Source organism: Phytophthora ramorum (assembly GCF_020800215.1).
Source record: "Phytophthora ramorum isolate Pr-102 chromosome Unknown Phyram_PR-102_s0015, whole genome shotgun sequence".
Classification (NCBI taxonomy): Eukaryota; Oomycota; class Peronosporomycetes; order Peronosporales; family Peronosporaceae; genus Phytophthora; species Phytophthora ramorum.
The window spans coordinates 1,348,426-1,367,438 of NW_027150661.1; the positions used below are offsets into that span (position 1 = coordinate 1,348,426).

At 50.8% G+C, this 19,013-nt stretch overlaps 3 protein-coding genes across 3 annotated transcripts; 2 read left to right on the forward strand and 1 right to left on the reverse strand.

The window, feature by feature from the left end:
- Positions 1-3,036: 3,036 nt before the first annotated feature.
- KRP23_12690 (uncharacterized protein) lies at positions 3,037-7,062 on the forward strand (the record flags this gene model as incomplete). The annotated part of the gene is made up of 1 exon (XM_067883320.1): positions 3,037-7,062. The coding sequence occupies one exon, from the start codon at positions 3,037-3,039 to the stop codon at positions 7,060-7,062; it is 4,026 nt and encodes a 1,341-aa protein (XP_067739598.1).
- A 6,983-nt stretch (positions 7,063-14,045) lies between these two features.
- KRP23_12691 (RxLR effector protein PSR2) lies at positions 14,046-15,140 on the reverse strand (the record flags this gene model as incomplete). Its single annotated transcript, XM_067895985.1, has 1 exon — positions 14,046-15,140. One exon carries the CDS (start codon positions 15,138-15,140, stop codon positions 14,046-14,048), a length of 1,095 nt encoding a protein of 364 aa, XP_067739599.1.
- Positions 15,141-16,400: 1,260 nt separating this feature from the next.
- KRP23_12692 (RxLR effector protein PSR2) lies at positions 16,401-17,123 on the forward strand (the record flags this gene model as incomplete). Its single annotated transcript, XM_067895986.1, has 1 exon — positions 16,401-17,123. One exon carries the CDS (start codon positions 16,401-16,403, stop codon positions 17,121-17,123), a length of 723 nt encoding a protein of 240 aa, XP_067739600.1.
- Between the last annotated feature and the right edge of the window lie 1,890 nt (positions 17,124-19,013).

Here is a 19,013-nt window from a genome sequence, read left to right on the forward strand (position 1 = left end):
AAATCTCAATCACCTGACACGTGGCGACTGGACGTAAAATGTCCGTCGTTTCCCATTTCCCATGGAAGTACTCGCAGTGATGATTGGTCCAGAAGTGCAAGCGACAGGGAAGAACAAGGATGAACAGAGAACTGGTACAAGTTCCCACAGCATACTGAGACCAAGTGACTTCCAGAAGTCCCCTAAATATCGAGTTACTTCCGGAAGTCACGTGTGCCTTCCGAAAGTTCCTTTCTGATGCGACTCGCGGATGACCCAGACGTTCCAACCAGACGCTCCTGATTTGTACCCACCAAGACCTTTCCAATTTTCCAGTATACAAAGCCCAATATATTAGCGACCGACCAAGACGACCAGCCGGATATGTTATGCACGAAGAGCCGGCTTGCGACCAGGATGTGTCAGCCTCCCGGATGCTGATTACGCCAAAGGAACCCTATAGTGAAACCAAGACAAATGTGCATGTGGAAGACTTCCAGCAGAGACCTTGACAGAAGACTTCTAGCAGAGACTAAAAATAACAGAGAGTTCGTTTTGCCACCAAGGGCGCAAGTGTTTTCCAGGGCCCTTATCAGTTGGCCTGGAAGCACGCTGGGATAACGCCGGACAAGCCGGCGTGTTTTCCGGGGACCCGGGTTTACCCAGCCTGCGTTTGGACGCGTCGTGATCGCGAAGACCGCCGTGGAACTCTCCGAAAGGCTCAAGACCAAATTAGTCGGTGACCGAGTGACGCGCATTCGTACGTGATCTGTCCTATTTCATATTTCAGTTGGGAGTGCGTCCTCTAGACCCCCCCATTTCATAGTAATTGCCGTTTCAGGAGGTTGTTAGTAGTCACCCCCCGGAATTTGATCGAATAGACTGCTGTGTGATAGGACTGTATATTGAGTGATCCGGAAGTGGTTTTCCTTTTGGATATATTTGAAAGTTATCTTCTGGAAGGAGTTATAAATCCTCCTTACTGGAAGTGGTGCGCAACAAGGGTGCATCTGGAAGTGACCAGTCTTCCAGGTGAAACACAAGTAGACTGGTGTACGGACCCACTGCTCAAGGGTCCAAAAGAATAAGTAGCAGCTGTATATTGTGTATAACTCTCTGTATTATTTGGCCATCTGGGAAGGCTTTGCTAGTGGTCTAACCCCAGCTGTACTAATTGCGTCGGGAAGTGAACGTACGCACTCTGTATTCTTGTATTCATTTTGATTGTGTAGGAACAACTCATCAGGTGGAGTCCGGTCTTCCGAAGACAAACGACACCTATAGGGATTACACAAGGTCACACGCCAAGCTACTTCCGGAGGTCCCGTACTTTTGGAGGTAGTCTGACCCCATTGGGCTTTCCGAAAGGCGAAGTTTAAGCTTCCTGATCGGCCGAGTCTGCTGGCGCGCGTGCGCTATACACCCTGGACGATAAAGGCGTTCACCCGCCTCACCTCAGCTGGTGCGCGTGCCCGGATTTGGACGTCTAGTGATTTCACCGAGTTGTTCTTATATTATTGATTGAGTTCTAGGGGATTGGGTGCTATCTTATCTTCTAACCGTGGTTATTATGGCTGGAAGTGAAAGCACACGCGAAGGTGGACGTGAGGAATTCGAACGCGGCGATGCGTCCCGATCATCACGTCGAGTGCAAGGGCTGCCTCCGGAGGAGCAGGCGACTTTGGATGAGGTCGTCAGGAATGCTCGGAAGGCAAACGCTGCGAAGCGCAAGACAGCCCAAGAAGCGAAGGAGTCGACGGCCCAAGAAGAAGCCACTTTTGGATCCGCCGTTCAGGAGGCGCACCAAGCGAATCAGGACGGTGATGTGGAAGTGCTTTCGGATGGGGAAGAAGACTCCGAGTGGTCCGGATCGGAATCCGGTTCGGACGACGAAAATGGTTCCATCTCGCAAGAGTCTGATGAGACGTCTGATGAGCCGTCTGAGGGTGACGTCGTGAAGGTTGAGCCCCCGGCAGAAGATCGAGTTTCGGACTCTCTTCAGTCGGAAGAAGACGTTGAAATTCTGGATGACATTAAGACTTCCGAACGAGCGCAAACGATCAAAGATGAGCGGCCATTATCGACCGTTCAAGAAGATGCTGTGCTAGAAGATGTGGAGATGTCTTTGCCTATGCGATTACGGTAATAATAAATTTTAAAATACTTCTATTGTGCGTTGTAGTTGTTTAGCGGGCTTTTTAGGAGGTAAATATGGCAAGCAGTTCTCGTGAGAGTGTGTTACAAGCGATACAAATAGCTAACTCCATCTGCATGGAGGATGCATCGAATTGAACTCTGCAGTTTCCCCTCACTTGAAAGCTTGTCATGTGCTGCAGGCACATGCATGACTATGACGAATGGCCCTAGTAATGCAGTCGATCGCATTTTCGATTGGCGTGAGATTTAACGATGCCTGGGGCTGACAACTGAATTGTTGCAACCCTGCCGTCATTGCCCTTTCAAAAGCACAAAAATGGCTGTTTTAGCGTAAATATACGCCAGCCCGATTTTATGCACCTTGGTTTATCGTAAATCAACCACATGGCACGTTTGAATCCACCAAATCCTATCTCGTTTTCCCAAAACGATTGCAAAGCACAATAATACATGTACTTCGAAGTATAATAATGCCGGGCGACAACTCGGTCATGCATTCGGACCGAAGCAAGCCCGAATGCCTGTTCTCTACTCGAATCGATCCTGAGTGCGTTCAGCTCACCCTTTCCATGACTTCGCACACCGGTACCTTCGTTCCACACAATACCCACTGGAAGCACAATTTGGACATCAAATCGAGATTAAACTGCAAGTGGGTCTTGCATGCATTTGGGTGAGTAAATGGCCAGGTAACCGGAATCGCCCATTTTGCCTTCCTAAGTAAGATAGAGCAACCTGTCGTCTCAATAAATATTATCATGCCTGCATCGCATAAAGATCTCAAACCCTAATAACATAACCAGCTTGCTAAATACAGGTCAAAAAGTCGTCAAAATGGGCGCTCGTTTTAGGTCCACCCGCTATTTTTTCCACCAATCGCAACCGCCCAATTTCGAAAAAATGGCGCGGAGCTCATCGGACGGCGCGTCTCTCTGGGCGGCCGTGGGCGGTCTCTCGGACGTGGAGCTGCGCGGCATCCAGCACAGTGTGCGCCAATTCCACTGCGTCGACCCCGCGCGGCCCCTGGCGTCATGCGAGGCCCGCACAAGCGCCAGAAGCGCCTCCGTCCAGTTGCCGCTCGGGCGCGTGCGCGTGGACGACTTTGTACCCATTTTCCTGGACTTTGTGCACGGGCAGACGCAATTGCACGCAAACACGCAGGTCTCCGAGGACCATTCCGCACCAGAAATTGGTCCAACTACCAAACCTGAGATCGAAAAGGATGCGTTGCAGTCATTCGAGCACGAGTTCCCGCAATTGAAGCCCGTGAAGCGGAGGATCACGACGACCCTGTTGACGACCACATCGGTGGCGCGTCCGGTTCCTGCAACCATCGCGTTCCCTCCTTTGGGTTCGTCAGAGAGCACGCGCCCGCCCGCGTGGGCCAAGAGGTCGCTACTGGAGAAGAGGATGGGCGGGACCAACGTGTGGGGACAGCAGGTGATTAAGGAAGGAGTGATGCAGGTGAGACCCAAGAAGAAAATTCCAGTGTCGCAGGAGAAGACATCGAACCAAGAGACCCATTTACGACAGGAGACCCATATCCAGCAGGAGAAGAGGGAGACCCCGTCTAATCAGGAAGAGGAGAGTCCCGCCAAGAAGACAATTAATGTGAAGAAGGGAGCTTCGTCGTCGGACTTCAAGGTGAACCGACAAGCGGCGAGGCTGTACGGGTTTTTGATCAGAGAGCGGTTTGTGAGCAGTACGTGCGCCGAGCTGCAGGTGCTCATTAGTCTGCTGTATCGGGCCAATTGCACGGCTTGCAGCAGCAATGAGGAGCAGCCGGGGAGTGATGGTGGTAACAACTGCGAAGCTCCGTCGGAGTTTTGCTGGCGTGACCACTGTCTCGACTTCGCAGAGATCGTGTTTCATGAGATTGAGCCGGTGCTGACACATCTTGGCTCGGACCTGCTCAAGTTAGTCGAGCACAGCCTGCACGACGCCGAGGGCATCTGCTCGTCCATGTTGGAGCGACTTGACCAAGTGTCTCGCCAGCGCGAGGAGCTCCGAGTGGCTGAAAGTGCTCGGGTCGGCTGTCAGCTGCCAGTTGAGATGAAAGCAAGTGCCGTGCGAGACTTCGCACTCCCTTTCAACGAAGAGACCGACTCGCGCCTGCACTACCGGACGCCGGCGGAATCCCTCCTGTACACAAACCGCGAGAAGGTCCGGGACGGCTTTCTCAGCTTACTGCGTCAATTCCAGCAGAAGCAGCACAGTCTCGTCGGCATCGAGAATGCAGGTGTGGCAGCAGCAGCTATTGCGCTTGCGCGGGAGTTGCTAGCTGAGGTCTTTCCTGAGAACAGGTGGTGGTTCGCCAAATTCTTCGTCCAGGAATTACTGCAAGTGGGTTCCAACCCCTTCGGTGAAAGCGATAAGGAACTTGTGCTGAAGATCATGGAGGATAAACTCGTGGTGAAGAACCCGGACCGTTTGCGCAAGCTGCATCGGCGCTTTTCAAGCCAAAAGCCTTTGAATAAGTCACCGCATCTGCGTACCAGTAGTGACAACGCCGGCTCGAACGGCTCAGGCAATAGCAACAACAGGACTGGCGGCAAGGGAAACAACAATTCGCCATGGAAACCCCGGCAGGACACGAGAGTTACCACCAACGAAGACGACGCAACCAAAAAGTTCACGGCAACGCTTGATCGGATGAAGAGTTTTTTTACGGACAACCAGCTCTTCTTCTTTCACTTCCTGCACAGCTGTGATAGCTACGAGTTCTCCGAGCTTGTCAAACACCAGTTAGAGCGGCAATTCTACGCCATTCGAGAAAACACCTCCCCCTCTGCTGATGCTCGGAACAACTTCACACAACTGGTGTTAAGACTCAGGGTGATGGCAAAATTCCTCGGGTATCTGCGCTTCTCGCCGCAATGGGAAGTCACGTCCTCGATTCGCCAGCTATCTGAGCAAAATGCTGCGTTCAAGGCTGTCGAGCGTGAAGGAATCAGCACACTAGAGGCGGCGCGCGACTCCAGTCTCGACGTTAAGAAGTTGCTGGAGAACAGCATCCTCCAGGCATCCATCTCCAAGTGCATTCCGTGGCTGTGTGACTATCTGACGATGCTTTCGCTGGATAAACTGTCTTCAGGAACGACCTACTTCAAGCAACTTGTGGTGTTGCTGCAGCTCCTGTATCGGTCGCCGCGATTGAACTCCCTGGGCGAGACAGGACTCTACATTGCGATGCAAATCGAGCGCATCTTCCACGTAATGAAGCTGGACGCTGGCTTCATACATAACGGCGACTATCTGTCTGAAGAACTCCTTCCGCCGTCTAACGTGCGTTTGGCGCTCACAAAGGAGGGTGGAGTCTCGTCAGAGGATGGAGAAGGAGAAGATCACCTGCCATTCCTGTACAGCCAAGTGTTTGTCCAGAGCTGCGTGAGCGAGCTGGAAGACTTGCGTGGGTTCATTCAGACTCGTGCGCAGCCATTACCACGCAGGAAACTCTCGACTGGCACCGGACGAATAACTAAAGGCCAGCTGGTCACACCCATCCGCAAACTCCGACCCTTGCAGGTGGTGATCCAGGATGACCAGAACGGTGGTATCTCGTCTTTCACTTCAAAGCATGACAACGATGGGTACTCAGCCACTTCCGGAGTGAAGTCACCGGCAACGGCGTTCCCCGGCACTTTATCGCCGCTCCAGGAAGAAAACGACAAGCTTTCCGAGGCGGTTTTCAAGGTGCATCCGAAGCTGAAGGCGGTAGTGGAATTTGTTGTGGGAAACGTGACGACAGACGTGTGTGAGCACGTCATGGCCCAACTTGTAACTCCACGAGCTGATGTGCTGGTCGATCGATGTGCGTCCGAGAGCGGGCTGCTCTCCATTGGACGGACAGCCACACAAGATGAAGACGCTGCAACCGCCGCCCGTGCTTCGTTCCAGATGCTGATCACTTCGAAGACTCGTCAGGAGGTGAGGTCAACTGTTGTCGCAGCACTTCAAGAAGCTCTCCGTCTCGGAGAAGATCGTGTTACTGCGGCCATTCCTCCGTTCATGCCGCCATCCTCACACCCAACGCTGACCAGTTCAATCGTGTTCGTGGCGCTGCAGCGAACTCGCGGAGCTCTGAAAACCTTAGTACCGAGAAGCTCCCAGACTGAGTTTGTGAAGCGACTGGCGTTCAGGAACAAGAGTCTCCTGAAGGAAGCAGGCTGGGGTCCCAAGACAACGGTGAACGCTCTTCGTTCTTCGTCGTTGCTTACGACAGCTGCCACGGCTGCGATTGTAGCACCTGTCACTGGCGCTGCCAACCAAGAAGAGACACAGCTACGCGAAGAAGAGCAGCGGTACCGCTCATTAAAGAGATGCATTGCTACAATGTCGAAGCACGCCGGCAGTGAGTCCAAGATCCCCAGTGTTGCAGAGTGGGAGCTCCAGACGACTGGACTGTTGCAGTGCTTGTCAGAGTTCACGAGCTCTTTCTCCGAGTGCGTCGCGGCTGGTGACTTGAGCTGTACAGCAGCTTCCCCGTTGAAGATGACTGGTCTCGTGCTGTGGGATATCGTCTGGCAAGCTACCACATTCTGCCTGAAGGTTTTGGGATCGTCACTGGATGTGTTTGCTGTGTGCGAATTGCTCTCGATGAAGGAGGGACGCATTGAAACTGTCGAGAAGGTGTTCACTCAGTTTGTGGTCAAGTTTGTGGCGGTGCTCAAAGTGACTGTGCAGTCTATCGGACAAAGCCTGAGCGATGACACTGCAGCGTCTCGGCTGCGGTCCATGCTTGCCTTCGTACTGGCCTACGTGGTGGAACTGCCGTCCGGGCGACTTGCTGCGTGCGCTGACCGTGATGATCTCGCCAGGCGCTTTGCCGTCCCGGCAAGCTCACAAATCGTAGCAGCATTGCGAGATGTCGTGAGCCTCGGAGAGCGGTCACGAGACCCATCTAGACTAGCGCCTTCGCCCTCCTAGGCCGCAACATGACAAACTAGAAGTGCACAATAGAATACATGTAACAATCACCCTATCGAGATCCAGAACTAACAAGCGTGGCTTTCACTACAGTGGACAAACCTACCAAGCCGTCTTACCAGCGCATTAAGCAAACATATCTGTCTCCCACAACATGGAGTCACTGTCGACCTGCCCGAGTTCTTTGAGTACCTGACGAACTTGAGCGAGTGCGGCTCACCCTCAGCAGCGACAGCACATTGCTGAGCCACCACATCTCGCCAGTAAACGTCAGTGTGGCAAATCCCATCCAGCGGATGTCCGTTTCGATCGGTTGCAAAAACGGATGAAGCCTCTTGCTGACTCCACCGAGATGGCACTTCAGCCTGTAGCTCCATTCTCGATTTACACGTGGCGATGATAGAGACCCCAAAGCGACAGGAGTTCCCAGAACTCACGACAGCTCTCGTTGTCTGTCGCGAATGTCTCTCGAAGCGCAACGTGGGATCGCTGTCTCACGCCGTGACGCTTGTGGACCAGTACCTAGATCCGTTCTCATCGCGCAAGAAAGTTGGGCGTGCGTGCAGATTGGGGCTGCCGAGACGAGCACTGGAATATGCAGCAGCTCGCGACCCGGACTGGGCCAATGGTCAGTACATGGCAGCGGCCGCTGTCATTCGAGGGTTCGTGCACGTCCTCGAATGGCTGAACGAGTGCTACCCAGGACGCACTTCATGGGGTGAAGGCCACGAAGGATCGAGTCGCTGTGGACGATTCCTCATGGACACGGCAGCGGAACATGGCCATCTCCCTGTTATGCAGTGGTTGCATGCGAACCGCAGTGAAGGTTGCACGTATCGAGCCATGAACTACGCAGCAGCCAGTGGTCGACTAGATATGGTGCAGTGGATCCATGACAACCGCAGTGAGCCTTGCAGCACGGAGGCGATGGATTATGCTGCCGGGAAGGGCCACCTCGACGTTGTGCGCTTCCTACACGAAAACCGACCAGAAGGATGCACCAAACACGCCATGAGCAGTGCAGCGGCCAACGGCCACTTGGTCGTTGTGCAATGGCTCTACGCGAACCGGAGCGAGCGGATGCCGGCGAATGCGTTGCGTAGCGCCGCCAAGTATGGGCATCTTGAAGTGGTCCAGTGTCACGAGATTCCCATGAAGTCTCGTGAGGTATCGAGTACAGATGATGATCCAGTGCAAGCACGTAGTTCAATAGGCCTCAGCCTTAACCTGGGTTCAGACCAGCGACAGCAGCAACTTCAACAATTACCGAGACAGTAGTGAACCCAGGTAGCAGAGAGTATGGGTACGAACCTGAGTAGTGGGTGAGCGAGCGAGCTCATTCTGGAATCTAAAGAAAAGGAATAAAGTCGACTCCTGCTCTGGCCAAGCAGACGTGGGCTAACGTGTTTGGTGACCTCGAGTAGTTCCTCGGGCACCTTAACCACACTCTTCCAAGTGCTTTCAAGACGTGATCTCGGGCACCTAATAACAATCTTCTGAGTGCTTTCAAGACGTGATCTCGGGCACCTCGACACACAAAACCAAGACTTCCTTTGCCTAAGTGCTACCAACTCCAATCTTCCGGCTCACTACCAGTGAGTTGGAAGATTGCGACATTGTAGAACTTGGCTTCGATGCAACCAAGAAATACAGCGCGAAGAATGTTGCGGAGCGATACCGCGCCAGTGCGGCAGCAGCTGGATGGAAATCGTCGCAGCGCCGAAAATGAAAGGATTGACCACCTGGAGACAAGGTTTGATGAATCACATGATGATCTGAGAGCTTTCAGCACGAATATCAACGCGACAATGAGTCAGTTGAAAACAGAGATCCACACAGAAATGGCAGCTTTGAATCACACAGTGACGGGGCTAGTCCAAGGGATGACAAAGCTGACGGAAGGGCTCAACCAAGTGCGTCAAATGGCGCAAGATGCGCAACGCCTGGCACAAGCGGCAAATAATCAACGCACACCCGCAGCACCGCGAATGTCCGCCACACCTGCAGAAGCAACAAGTAATGAATCACCAACACAAGCGACTCCGGTTATGACGCATGGTGGATTCACTGGTGGTGGAGTAACTGGAAATAGGGCAATTGCGCCTCCAGGATTGAATTTAAGGAAGATGGATGTGAAGCCTCCCATATTCGTTGGAGATATCGATGGGATCAAATTAAACAGCTTCATATTTCAGTTTGAGACGTATTTCCGACAAAAGGGATACGATCTACTCCAGAATGATGACAGATTGGCATGGGAACTTAATCAGTGCGTGCAAAAGAATGCACTAGTCTGGTACGAGCGATACATGACGGATGAATCGACACTAAAATTGTGGAGTGCGATGAAGTTGGACATGTCGACAGAATTCATGGAGCCTAACTTCCAAGAAAAAATTAGGAACAAGTTGCTGAAAATTAAGCAAACTGGTGGTTATATCGGCTACGTTGGCAAGTTCCGAGAGCTAAATAGGATTGTCCAAGTTGACGAGATCACCGCAATGAATTTGTTTTTGAATGGACTCTCTGATGTGTCGATGAAACGAGAGATACTTAGGAAAAAAACCCGTGGCTTAAATGGAGCCATCCAGGAGGGATTTCTCGAGTGGGAACTCAAAGATAAGAGCTCCGTTGACAACAAGTCCACAGAAAACAAGTCGAAAGGCAAAAAGTGGAATGGTGCTCTGTCTCAACAGCCCAAACAAACCCCGCCAGTTGCACGCAAAGCGGGAAATGGCGAGCGAACCAACAACGCCAACGCAAAAGCTGACAAGAATTGCAGTTACTGCGGTCGCGGTCCACATAGAGTGGAGGATTGCTGGTTTAAACATCCTGAAAAGCGCCCAAAAGGAAACACCGACGTGAACACGAAAATATTCGCTATGTTGGAGCGCCTGGTGGTTGGGGAAAATCAAGCTCGTGAGGAACGTGAGCATTTAAACGAGTAAGCCCAGTCAATGTGGAGCGATTGAATGGGCATATGAGAAAGCTCAGCCGCCTCAAGGACAAATGTTATCTGGAGTCTGTGAGTGAGATGAGTGAGATGGATGAACCAAGAGAAAGCAACAGGAGCTGAGCGACAACGCCAGACTTTGGGGAAGACGTTCCTCGAGAATCAGGCAGATCGACTGGCTACTGTTCGTCGGGAGCTCCAGCGAGCATCCGATCGCATGAGTGAATACTACAACAACAATCGGCCGGTGCAATCCTTTGATGTGGGGGAGGAGGTATTACTGTCAACTGAGAACCTTGCAAACTACCATGCTGGGACAACCAAACAGAAATTAGGAGCTCGATGGATTGGTCCGTACGCTATCGTGAATCGCCTCGGACATGACTATTATGAACTGAAGCTACCAAAAGGTGTCAAATTTCACCCCGTCTTCCACACAAGTTATTTGAAGCCGTACGTTCACAGTGATAACAGAGAGCAGCGGACTTTTAAAGTACTGCTTCCGGACAATACTGAAGGAGAATTAGTGGAGGACATTGTCGACTACAAGCGCATTCGTGGCAAGACCATGTACAAGGTCAAGTGGCTCGGACAAGCTCGACGCACTTGGGAACCCCTCGAAAACTTGAAATATGTAGGCGACCTGATCAATCGCTTTCATGAGCGCAAGAAATCGAGGAGGGTCTCTTCTTAGCGGACGGCATGTCACGAGATTCCCATGAAGTCTCGTGAGGTATCGAGTACAGATGATGATCCAGTGCAAGCACGTAGTTCAATAGGCCTCAGCCTTAACCTGGGTTCAGACCAGCGACAGCAGCAACTTCAACAATTACCGAGACAGTAGTGAACCCAGGTAGCAGAGAGTATGGGTACGAACCTGAGTAGTGGGTGAGCGAGCGAGCTCATTCTGGAATCTAAAGAAAAGGAATAAAGTCGACTCCTGCTCTGGCCAAGCAGACGTGGGCTAACGTGTTTGGTGACCTCGAGTAGTTCCTCGGGCACCTTAACCACACTCTTCCAAGTGCTTTCAAGACGTGATCTCGGGCACCTAATAACAATCTTCTGAGTGCTTTCAAGACGTGATCTCGGGCACCTTAATCACAAAATTCCGAGTGCTTTCAAGACGTGATCTCGGGCACCTCGACACACAAAACCAAGACTTCCTTTGCCTAAGTGCTACCAACTCCAATCTTCCGGCTCACTACTAGTGAGTTGGAAGATTGCGACATCCAGTGGCTGGTTGAGATTGTCTGTAAAGAGTCCAGAGGGGACTCGTGTATCCAAGATGCGATCCGAATCGCATGTCAAGCAGGTCACGTCGAAGTGGCACGGGACCTTGAGCAAACACTCAAGCAAATGTGGCTCGAAGCTACCATACAACTTGACTTCTCGTCAACCCGAATGTCTGCCAACGAGCGAAGGGGTGTCACGCGGGGGAAGCTCTTCTCCGCCCGAACGGCCGCCGACGAGCGATGAAATACCGCACAAGAGCAGCCCTTCTCCTCAGTCCGGATTGTCGCCGACGAGTGAAGAAGCGCCTGCTCCAGCGGGACAGACGGTAAGTTCAATGACTGTACCAGCCACAGTGGTTCTGTGCAACGGCGGCTCCTTCGGCGACCCAGGCAACAAGTGGCTCCTACGACAACAGGATATATTATACAGCTACACATGTTGGGCTTTACCAACAGCTTGAACGGCCCATCGTGAAGTCATCGATCAACCAGCGTGATATGTCAGCTGAATGATATCACTTTTAGCGGAAGCTCGTTCAGTGGGAACAGTTCTCTCCTCGTGTGAAGATGCAAGCAATAAAGAACGACGGGGTCTGGAGTGTGGAGACACCTCAGTTTGCTGAATGGCCTAAATTGATGCCGTTTAAGGTCAAGAAGCGCGGTATAGATTCTTCAAAGTCTGAACTAACGTGGAACCAGTGGCTGGCTACAATGCATGGAGCAACGGTGACTCTCATGGTCTATGAACATGATATGGACTCGGAAGAGATCAAATCGCTAAATGAGCTAGTTTCCCAGCTAATGACCTGGTATTTCGAGAGAGACTGAGTTTTTCCCGTCGATCCTGCTCACACTATCCCTTCAGACAGCACAAGGTAGATCCTGATAATCCTGTAGAAACGATGACCAACCTTTGGATTGGTAATTTGGGCAGCATCAAGCATCAGGTTCCCGACCCAAGGAACCAGACAAGCCAACGCGGTGAAAATCCTGGGCAAAGCGCTCCAAGAACTCAAGAATCTCGGAGGCGCAGCAGAGACGTACCTCCACATTGACAGTGTGGATAAAACAATCCAGAAGGCCCTCAGTGCAAAACCAGAGACAACAAAGAGCGACAGTCCCATCCAGGAACTAGGCCACAAGCTACGGCGTTTCTTTGGTGTGCAATGGAGCACACCAGCAAAAGCAGTTCGGACACTGACGAAAACACACCCGACCCGACAATTCAACTTTCAAAACCCCAGATACAATGCTGGAATACCTTCTATAGGAATAACATAAATATCAAATAGAAGGCCACTTAACTCGGTACATGTACCCCTGAACCATCGGCCCCAACGAGACACCGTGTTACACGTCGTCTTGAGACCTCCATTGGAAATCTAGGCGGTGAGGAAGATGCGAGTGACGCCTCCTTGGCTCAGTATTCGCAGGAGTTTTAGGAGTTGACGATGTGGGGCCATCAGGAGAGGATGCATATTGTCCATTTTCGCGAGAAACAAACAATTGAGCAGTCAACTTATAACGGCGAGAATGGGACGCTGACCCTGCACCACTAGACTGTAGCTACTCGGCACGATACCATGTGTAGAAGACTTTTGCCCGGGACACGTTCACAATGCAATGGGGGGGGGGGGGGAGAGAGAGGATCATCTATTTCGTTAGTCATTGCTAGCTATAGACTCCTGTATCGCTTGGGGCGTCGAAGCCCGAGATCCCTGGGGGCTTTTTAAGCCCGGAAATTCTTTGTCTAGGCCGGGTGATTCGGCATGGCACACATGGAAACAAGAGGGTCATGTGCTTTGGTGCTTGAACGGAAACGCGAAGGGCTCACCAGGCCCCAAGCGCTGTCGGTGTGAGATCTTGGACACGAGGGGGACACGAGGCTCTCCGTGCGTTGGTGCTGAGCTGAGCGTGAGGGGTCACCTTGCCCTTGCGCCTTGGTAGTGAGTCTTGAGTACTAGAGGGTTTACCGGGTCCTCTGTGCCTTGGCAGCTATATCTTGAACGCGAAGGGTCCGCCAGGTCCGCCGCGCCTTGGTGTTGATCTTGAAAACGCGCAGAGGTCACTAGGCCCCACACACCAAGGCTGATTCTTGTGTGGCAAACGTAGCCGACACCGTGCCCGTCGCATAGAGCTCACCTCCTCTCTCCATCTCGGCACCACGCGGGGGAGTTCGCGCCGAGAAGAAAGATCCGGATCCGAAGGCGCCGAAGATGATCCCTGAGCCACTTGTGCACTTTGGCGCTAATTGCAAACTGCGCATGCTTCAAATTCTAGCCGTTTTCAGTCGTCATGTGGATCTGACCGAAATCTAACAGTCGCTCTCGCTCACCAACGTCGGGATCATCATGTTTGTTTCTTGTGGAGGGCATTCCAGCTCGTAGAAATCGTTATGGCGTGATATTATCGGCGAATACAGGAGTACTTTTGCTTGTTCCTACAACCCTATACTGCTGCAAGAATCTCCAGCTTCCGTTCATCGTACCCGGATAATGGTTATACACTGACCATTTGATTATAATACATGTACATGCAATTCGGTTTGTAGGGTTGGTTTGTACACTCTCCTTCCCCAATGCGCGCTCGTGCGTAGCTCGTAAGGAAATAAACAGCAAGCGAGTACCACGTTTTCCATCGCTCGCAGTTTACTCATTGAAGTAGCCCACATCGTTTCTTCTCTTTGCAGACCAGTCGTCCTACTTGAGTATAAGAGTGCGATTTTTAAGGAGCCTGCTTTACCAGTCTCCGAACATTACAAAAGTAAAGACGTCGCTCAACCACGCTGAATGGGGGATCTAATCTACTTTCTTCTTGAAGAAGGCCTGGTAGCGCTTTAGCATTGGCGCGTAAGGCCGTTTGTTGTCGTTCAGATTGAGCACATTCCTCGTGACTTGACCTGGCTTCAGTCCTTCCTTAGCCCATTTCATGAAGAGTGCCGTCTCCAACTTCTTCGCCATGGTCTCGGAACCATCCATATACTGGGAAGCATAAAGAAGCTTTGCCACACCTTCATCTCCACCGTAGTTCCCCGAAAACGTCTGTAGCATAGTCGTTTTCTTTTCAGGGTTCAGTCGATTGAACTCGGACATGTAGTTCAGCCATGCTGTCAAGCGCCGGGTCCCAAGAGGGTTGGCATTTGCGTCGTCAAGCAGCAGGATTTTGAAAACGTCGTCTGTAGACTTGTCATTTTTCAGCCAGCCCGCGACCTGTTCAGCCTGCAATTTCGTGGCCAGGCTCGTCGTAGCTTCAGATTGTTTCGCCCTGACGAGCATCCTAGCCACGGCTGCCTCTCTCCCATAACGAGCCGAGAGCACGTCAACCATCGACACTTGGTTGTTGGGGTTCTTCTTGTTGTACATCGAGATATACTTGGCCAAAACGTTCATCTTCGGGTTCGTCAGCACGTCATTTATCGTGTCGTCGATCTTCAGGAGTTTGAAAACCTGAGGCGCAGACTTTCTCGTAGTTAGCCACAATTTTAGCTTGGCGCTCTCCTTGAACGCTGCCGTCTTCGACTTAATCGCGCCGGCCAGACCGGAGACGCTGACCGCTCGTTCTTCGCCATTTTCATCGTGTGCGCTGTCAGCCCTCAGTAGCGTCTTGAGGGGAAATTCGTTTCGGTTAGCCTTGAGCACGCGAGCCACCGTCTGAGATGTTTGTGCGGTCGTCTGCGAGATTGTTGACGCGGAGGCGAAATTGACGCTCCCGACGAGGGCCAAAGCCACGATCCAGTGCAGACGCATGGTGGTTTGGTTTGGATTTGGGCGTTGCGAGGGGATTTGCGAACTGAAATACTGAAAGTACACTGTGAATCTTTTGCGGGAGGAATGGCCACCACAAACAGCAAAGGGGCACGATATGTAGTATGGCAGAGAATACTGCCACAACATGAGAAACGGATGTCATCTCTCTGCAAATCACAAAGATCGGAGATGCCGACAAGCAATTTACACTCAAGCCTCACCTCACCCCACTGGGAGCGCGGTGACAGAACCCTAAGCCAAGCAATGTGACCATGCTTGATCCTGGGTTTAAGCCCGCGTGCTACGCACACGGATCTTAAACCGCAGGCGTTGTTTCGGCTTTCCGAGCGAGTTGGCATTCACCCCCTCCTGACATTGTTGATAGAAAAAAAGACACCAAATAGGCTACATACAAAACTAAGTGATTCATCTTGTGGCACGATTCACTCTCTATGTAGTATCACTGGAAGGTACTAGTATGTTGATACATGTACATAGGAGCATCTCGGGCCCTTCATGTATGATAAGTCTCCCGAAATTCACCAGATGTTATCAATGATAACATCTGGTGAATTTCGGGAGACTCCGTACGTTAATACGATCCATGTATTAATACTAGTTATTGTGAAAGCCATGCACAATGTCCTATAAATTTGCAAATCATCCGATTTACAGCGCTATTAAGAAACGCAACCCCCGACTTGCTTTATATAAACAGGGCTCAACTTAATGTTAGATGTTAATTCTTAGATTTGAAGTCTGTTTTATCAGCGTCCTCTCCAGCCGATTTATAAGTAACTCCTTTAGAATACCCATGCTTGGCTGGGCATTCGGAGCGTCCACAACATATATAAAGGCAGAGAGTCGAAGTAAGGATTGGGAGTTGTGACAGACTAGCAGAACTAGGATTGACGAAGAGCATGATAGCTTTGAGAAGGTCTAGTCAATAGCTGAGGCGAAGGTGATCTCGGCTCTGAATAGCTACTCTACGAAGACGACTTGGCCCGACATGAAACTCTTCATGAAGCCAAGCCAATACGCAAAGCAGGTACGGCTGGTGGTAATTAAGCTTAGTGTAGCGTTATTGCTCTCCAGCGAAAATCTGCCGAGTACACCTAGGGAATTCTGAACAATGACTGGTGGCTCCATCTCTACCGCAAAGCCACACAACATAACCGACCTTGTTTAATATTGACAACTCCGAATTATACCCCGATTGCAATCACGGATTGCCTTAAATTAATGCGTTACCCTCGCCCTCGAAGGTCCAATTAAAAGGACATTTGGAAAGGACAAAACAGTCGCCGATCACAATACTACAGTAGTATAAAAGAGCAGCTATGCTTACGGCATTTCCCTCACTTCTCAACTTGCCTAATTTCCGGGAGCGACTACGACTTCACTGCCATGCGTTCCCTCTTCATTGCGTTGCTGTTTAATGCCGTTCTACTCGTAGCCAGTGAAGCTACCTCGGCGACTACGGATTCGACGGTGGGTTTGGGTGACTTAGTCTCTGCCGACCAGTACGATCTTGACGTCAAAAGGAGGCTACGAAAGCGCGATGAAAACGACGACGGAGAACGGACGATAAGCATCTCAAGCGTCTCGACGGTCTCAGGGAAGGCCACGACATGGACGTTTCACAATGGCGATGAAGCTCTTCGAAAAGTTCTCGAAGCGGTGAAGAAGACCTCCAGTGCAAATGACATCCTCAAGAAATTGCAGGTGAGACCGAGGAATCAGAGATCTGTCGACAACATGTTCGAGCTGCTCAAGCTCGACGAAGGAGTGAGTAAGCTGCTAACCAGTCCGAATTTGAACGCCTTCGTGACCTACATGAACGTGTTTAACCGGGGAAATCCTGCGAAGGAAACAACTCTGGTCAAGACTATGACGATATCTTACGGGGACGAGCTGCTCGCGAAAGCGCTTGAAGCTGCGAAACACGTACCCAGCACGCGTAAAATGGCTACCGACTTGCAGATGGCGCAGTTCGCCATGTGGCTAAGTGAAGGCGCAAAACCGTCGCAGATCTGGAAAATACTGAAGATGAACAAAGCGACTTGGATGACCAACCCCGATGCGCAGATTTGGCGCGGATACAACGAGTTCTTCAAATTGCACCAGTAATGGCATCGTCAAATACTGAAATGTTGACAGAGTTCAAAGTTTGGGGACGCTGACGATTTGGTAGCACTTCTCGATAACAGTTTTCTAATGCTTGCTTTCAGGATCGTGTTATCATGTTCTCTGCTAAATGCACGAAATACCAACACTGAAATATCTGCTTGCTGAGGTACACTGAGTATAATAGCGACCATCTTCATATCGCTCGTGAGTTTTGAATGATCAAAATTAAATTCGGATGACCGGCGGCTGGAGACCGACGGGAGTTAAACCTGCCAGAAATTCGCTTCTGTGTCGTTCAAAAGCGTTGCTTTTGATGGTCTTGCTTCGCTCAAAATGAGCAATTGGACATAAATTTTGAGAAGAGGATTCAGTAATTAATCAGTCTCATACGAATTCGGACTTCTGCCATTTCAAGTGCTCCGAAATCAGACTTTGTGGCCACATTCTTCGTGCATGAGTTTGGGTCGCTCTTTCCTGGATTGTATCACAGCTTCATCGCTGTTGACAACATTTACATACATATATATAAGTCTGAAGAAGCTCACAGCAGGATAATAATCTGCTTGTTAACCCAAAGTCCACCGCTTGGTCAAGTACCGGAACGAAAAAAAACTGTACGATTACAAGATGTGACCCAACCGTCCAAGTTGGGGTTCGTAAGGAGGTTGACTCCGGCCTGATCCAGCTTGAGAAACTTGAAGACGTCGTCCGAAGATTCTTCACCCACGAGCCAGGCCTTGAGTTGTTTTGGGCTGGCAACGGTCGGCCCGATCATCGACTTGAGATAGTTCGTGGCCGTCTCGAGCCCAGGTATGTACAGTCTCTCCGCTTCGTCCGAGTCTTCACCCTTCTCCACCGTCTGGTCAGTTCTTAAGAATCTCTTCGCGGGTTCGTTGTTCTGGTGAGCAATATCTGAACAAGCAAGAGTGGAGGTTATGAACGTGGAGGAGGGGGGGAGGGGGGAGAGAGAATCTCTATTATGTTACGTTATAACTATAGTCTCCTGTAGTTTCTGAAGGCTGAGCCTGATCGCGGTGTTATCTGGTGACCAGGATGGACTGGTATTCCGAATGCATTTGCTTCTCAGCAATTCTTGGAGTCTTGGCTGTAGGCTGGTGAATTTGAAGATGCCCATCGATATTCTGTCTGACCTTGACAGCTTGATCAATTCGGCTGCTGCCGCTACTGCTTTGATCGTCGTCGTTTCTCACGTGTATGAGTTGATTCTGTTGAATATATCTCTGGGCTCGGGGCGAAATGTTGATGGGATTGTTCCCTGGAGGATGATGTGTACGGTGCTGGGGACAGTGAGCTGCCGGATCTCGTTAAGGGCTGCAGAAATTACTTCTTGAGCCAAAACCCTCTCCGATCTCGACTCGGCAACAGAATGAATACCTACTGCTTCAATTCCAGTCGAATTTACTTAGTCCGGCCTCAGCAGTATCCAAGCTCCTTGCGTTTCGGTGGATTTCTTTATGCCTGCAGAAATATAGCCTGCCTTGTGGCGGAACTTCTTTGAACACAATATAGCATTGATCAAGACGGAAACCTTGCTCGTAAGTTTCTGCCTTCGACGTCCAAGCTCGGATAACGGCCATGGTTTGAAAGTCAGCTGCATTCCAAACTATCTGCTCTGCTGCTTTGGTGTGAGCATTTTCCTTGTCAAATATTTCTTTGTTTCGAATTCTTCATAGCATGAACTGCGTGCACGTCGTTCAAATAGTCCACAGAACTTGCATGGGGTCTTCAAGATCTTTTGACCAGTCTGTAATTGTCGCTGCCATAAAATTAGGCGTGATAGTAGGAGATTTTCTCGCCGCGATGAAGGGCACGATTCGATTTATTTCTTCCTGGACTGGGTAGTGACCCAACCAACGATGCCAATTGGCT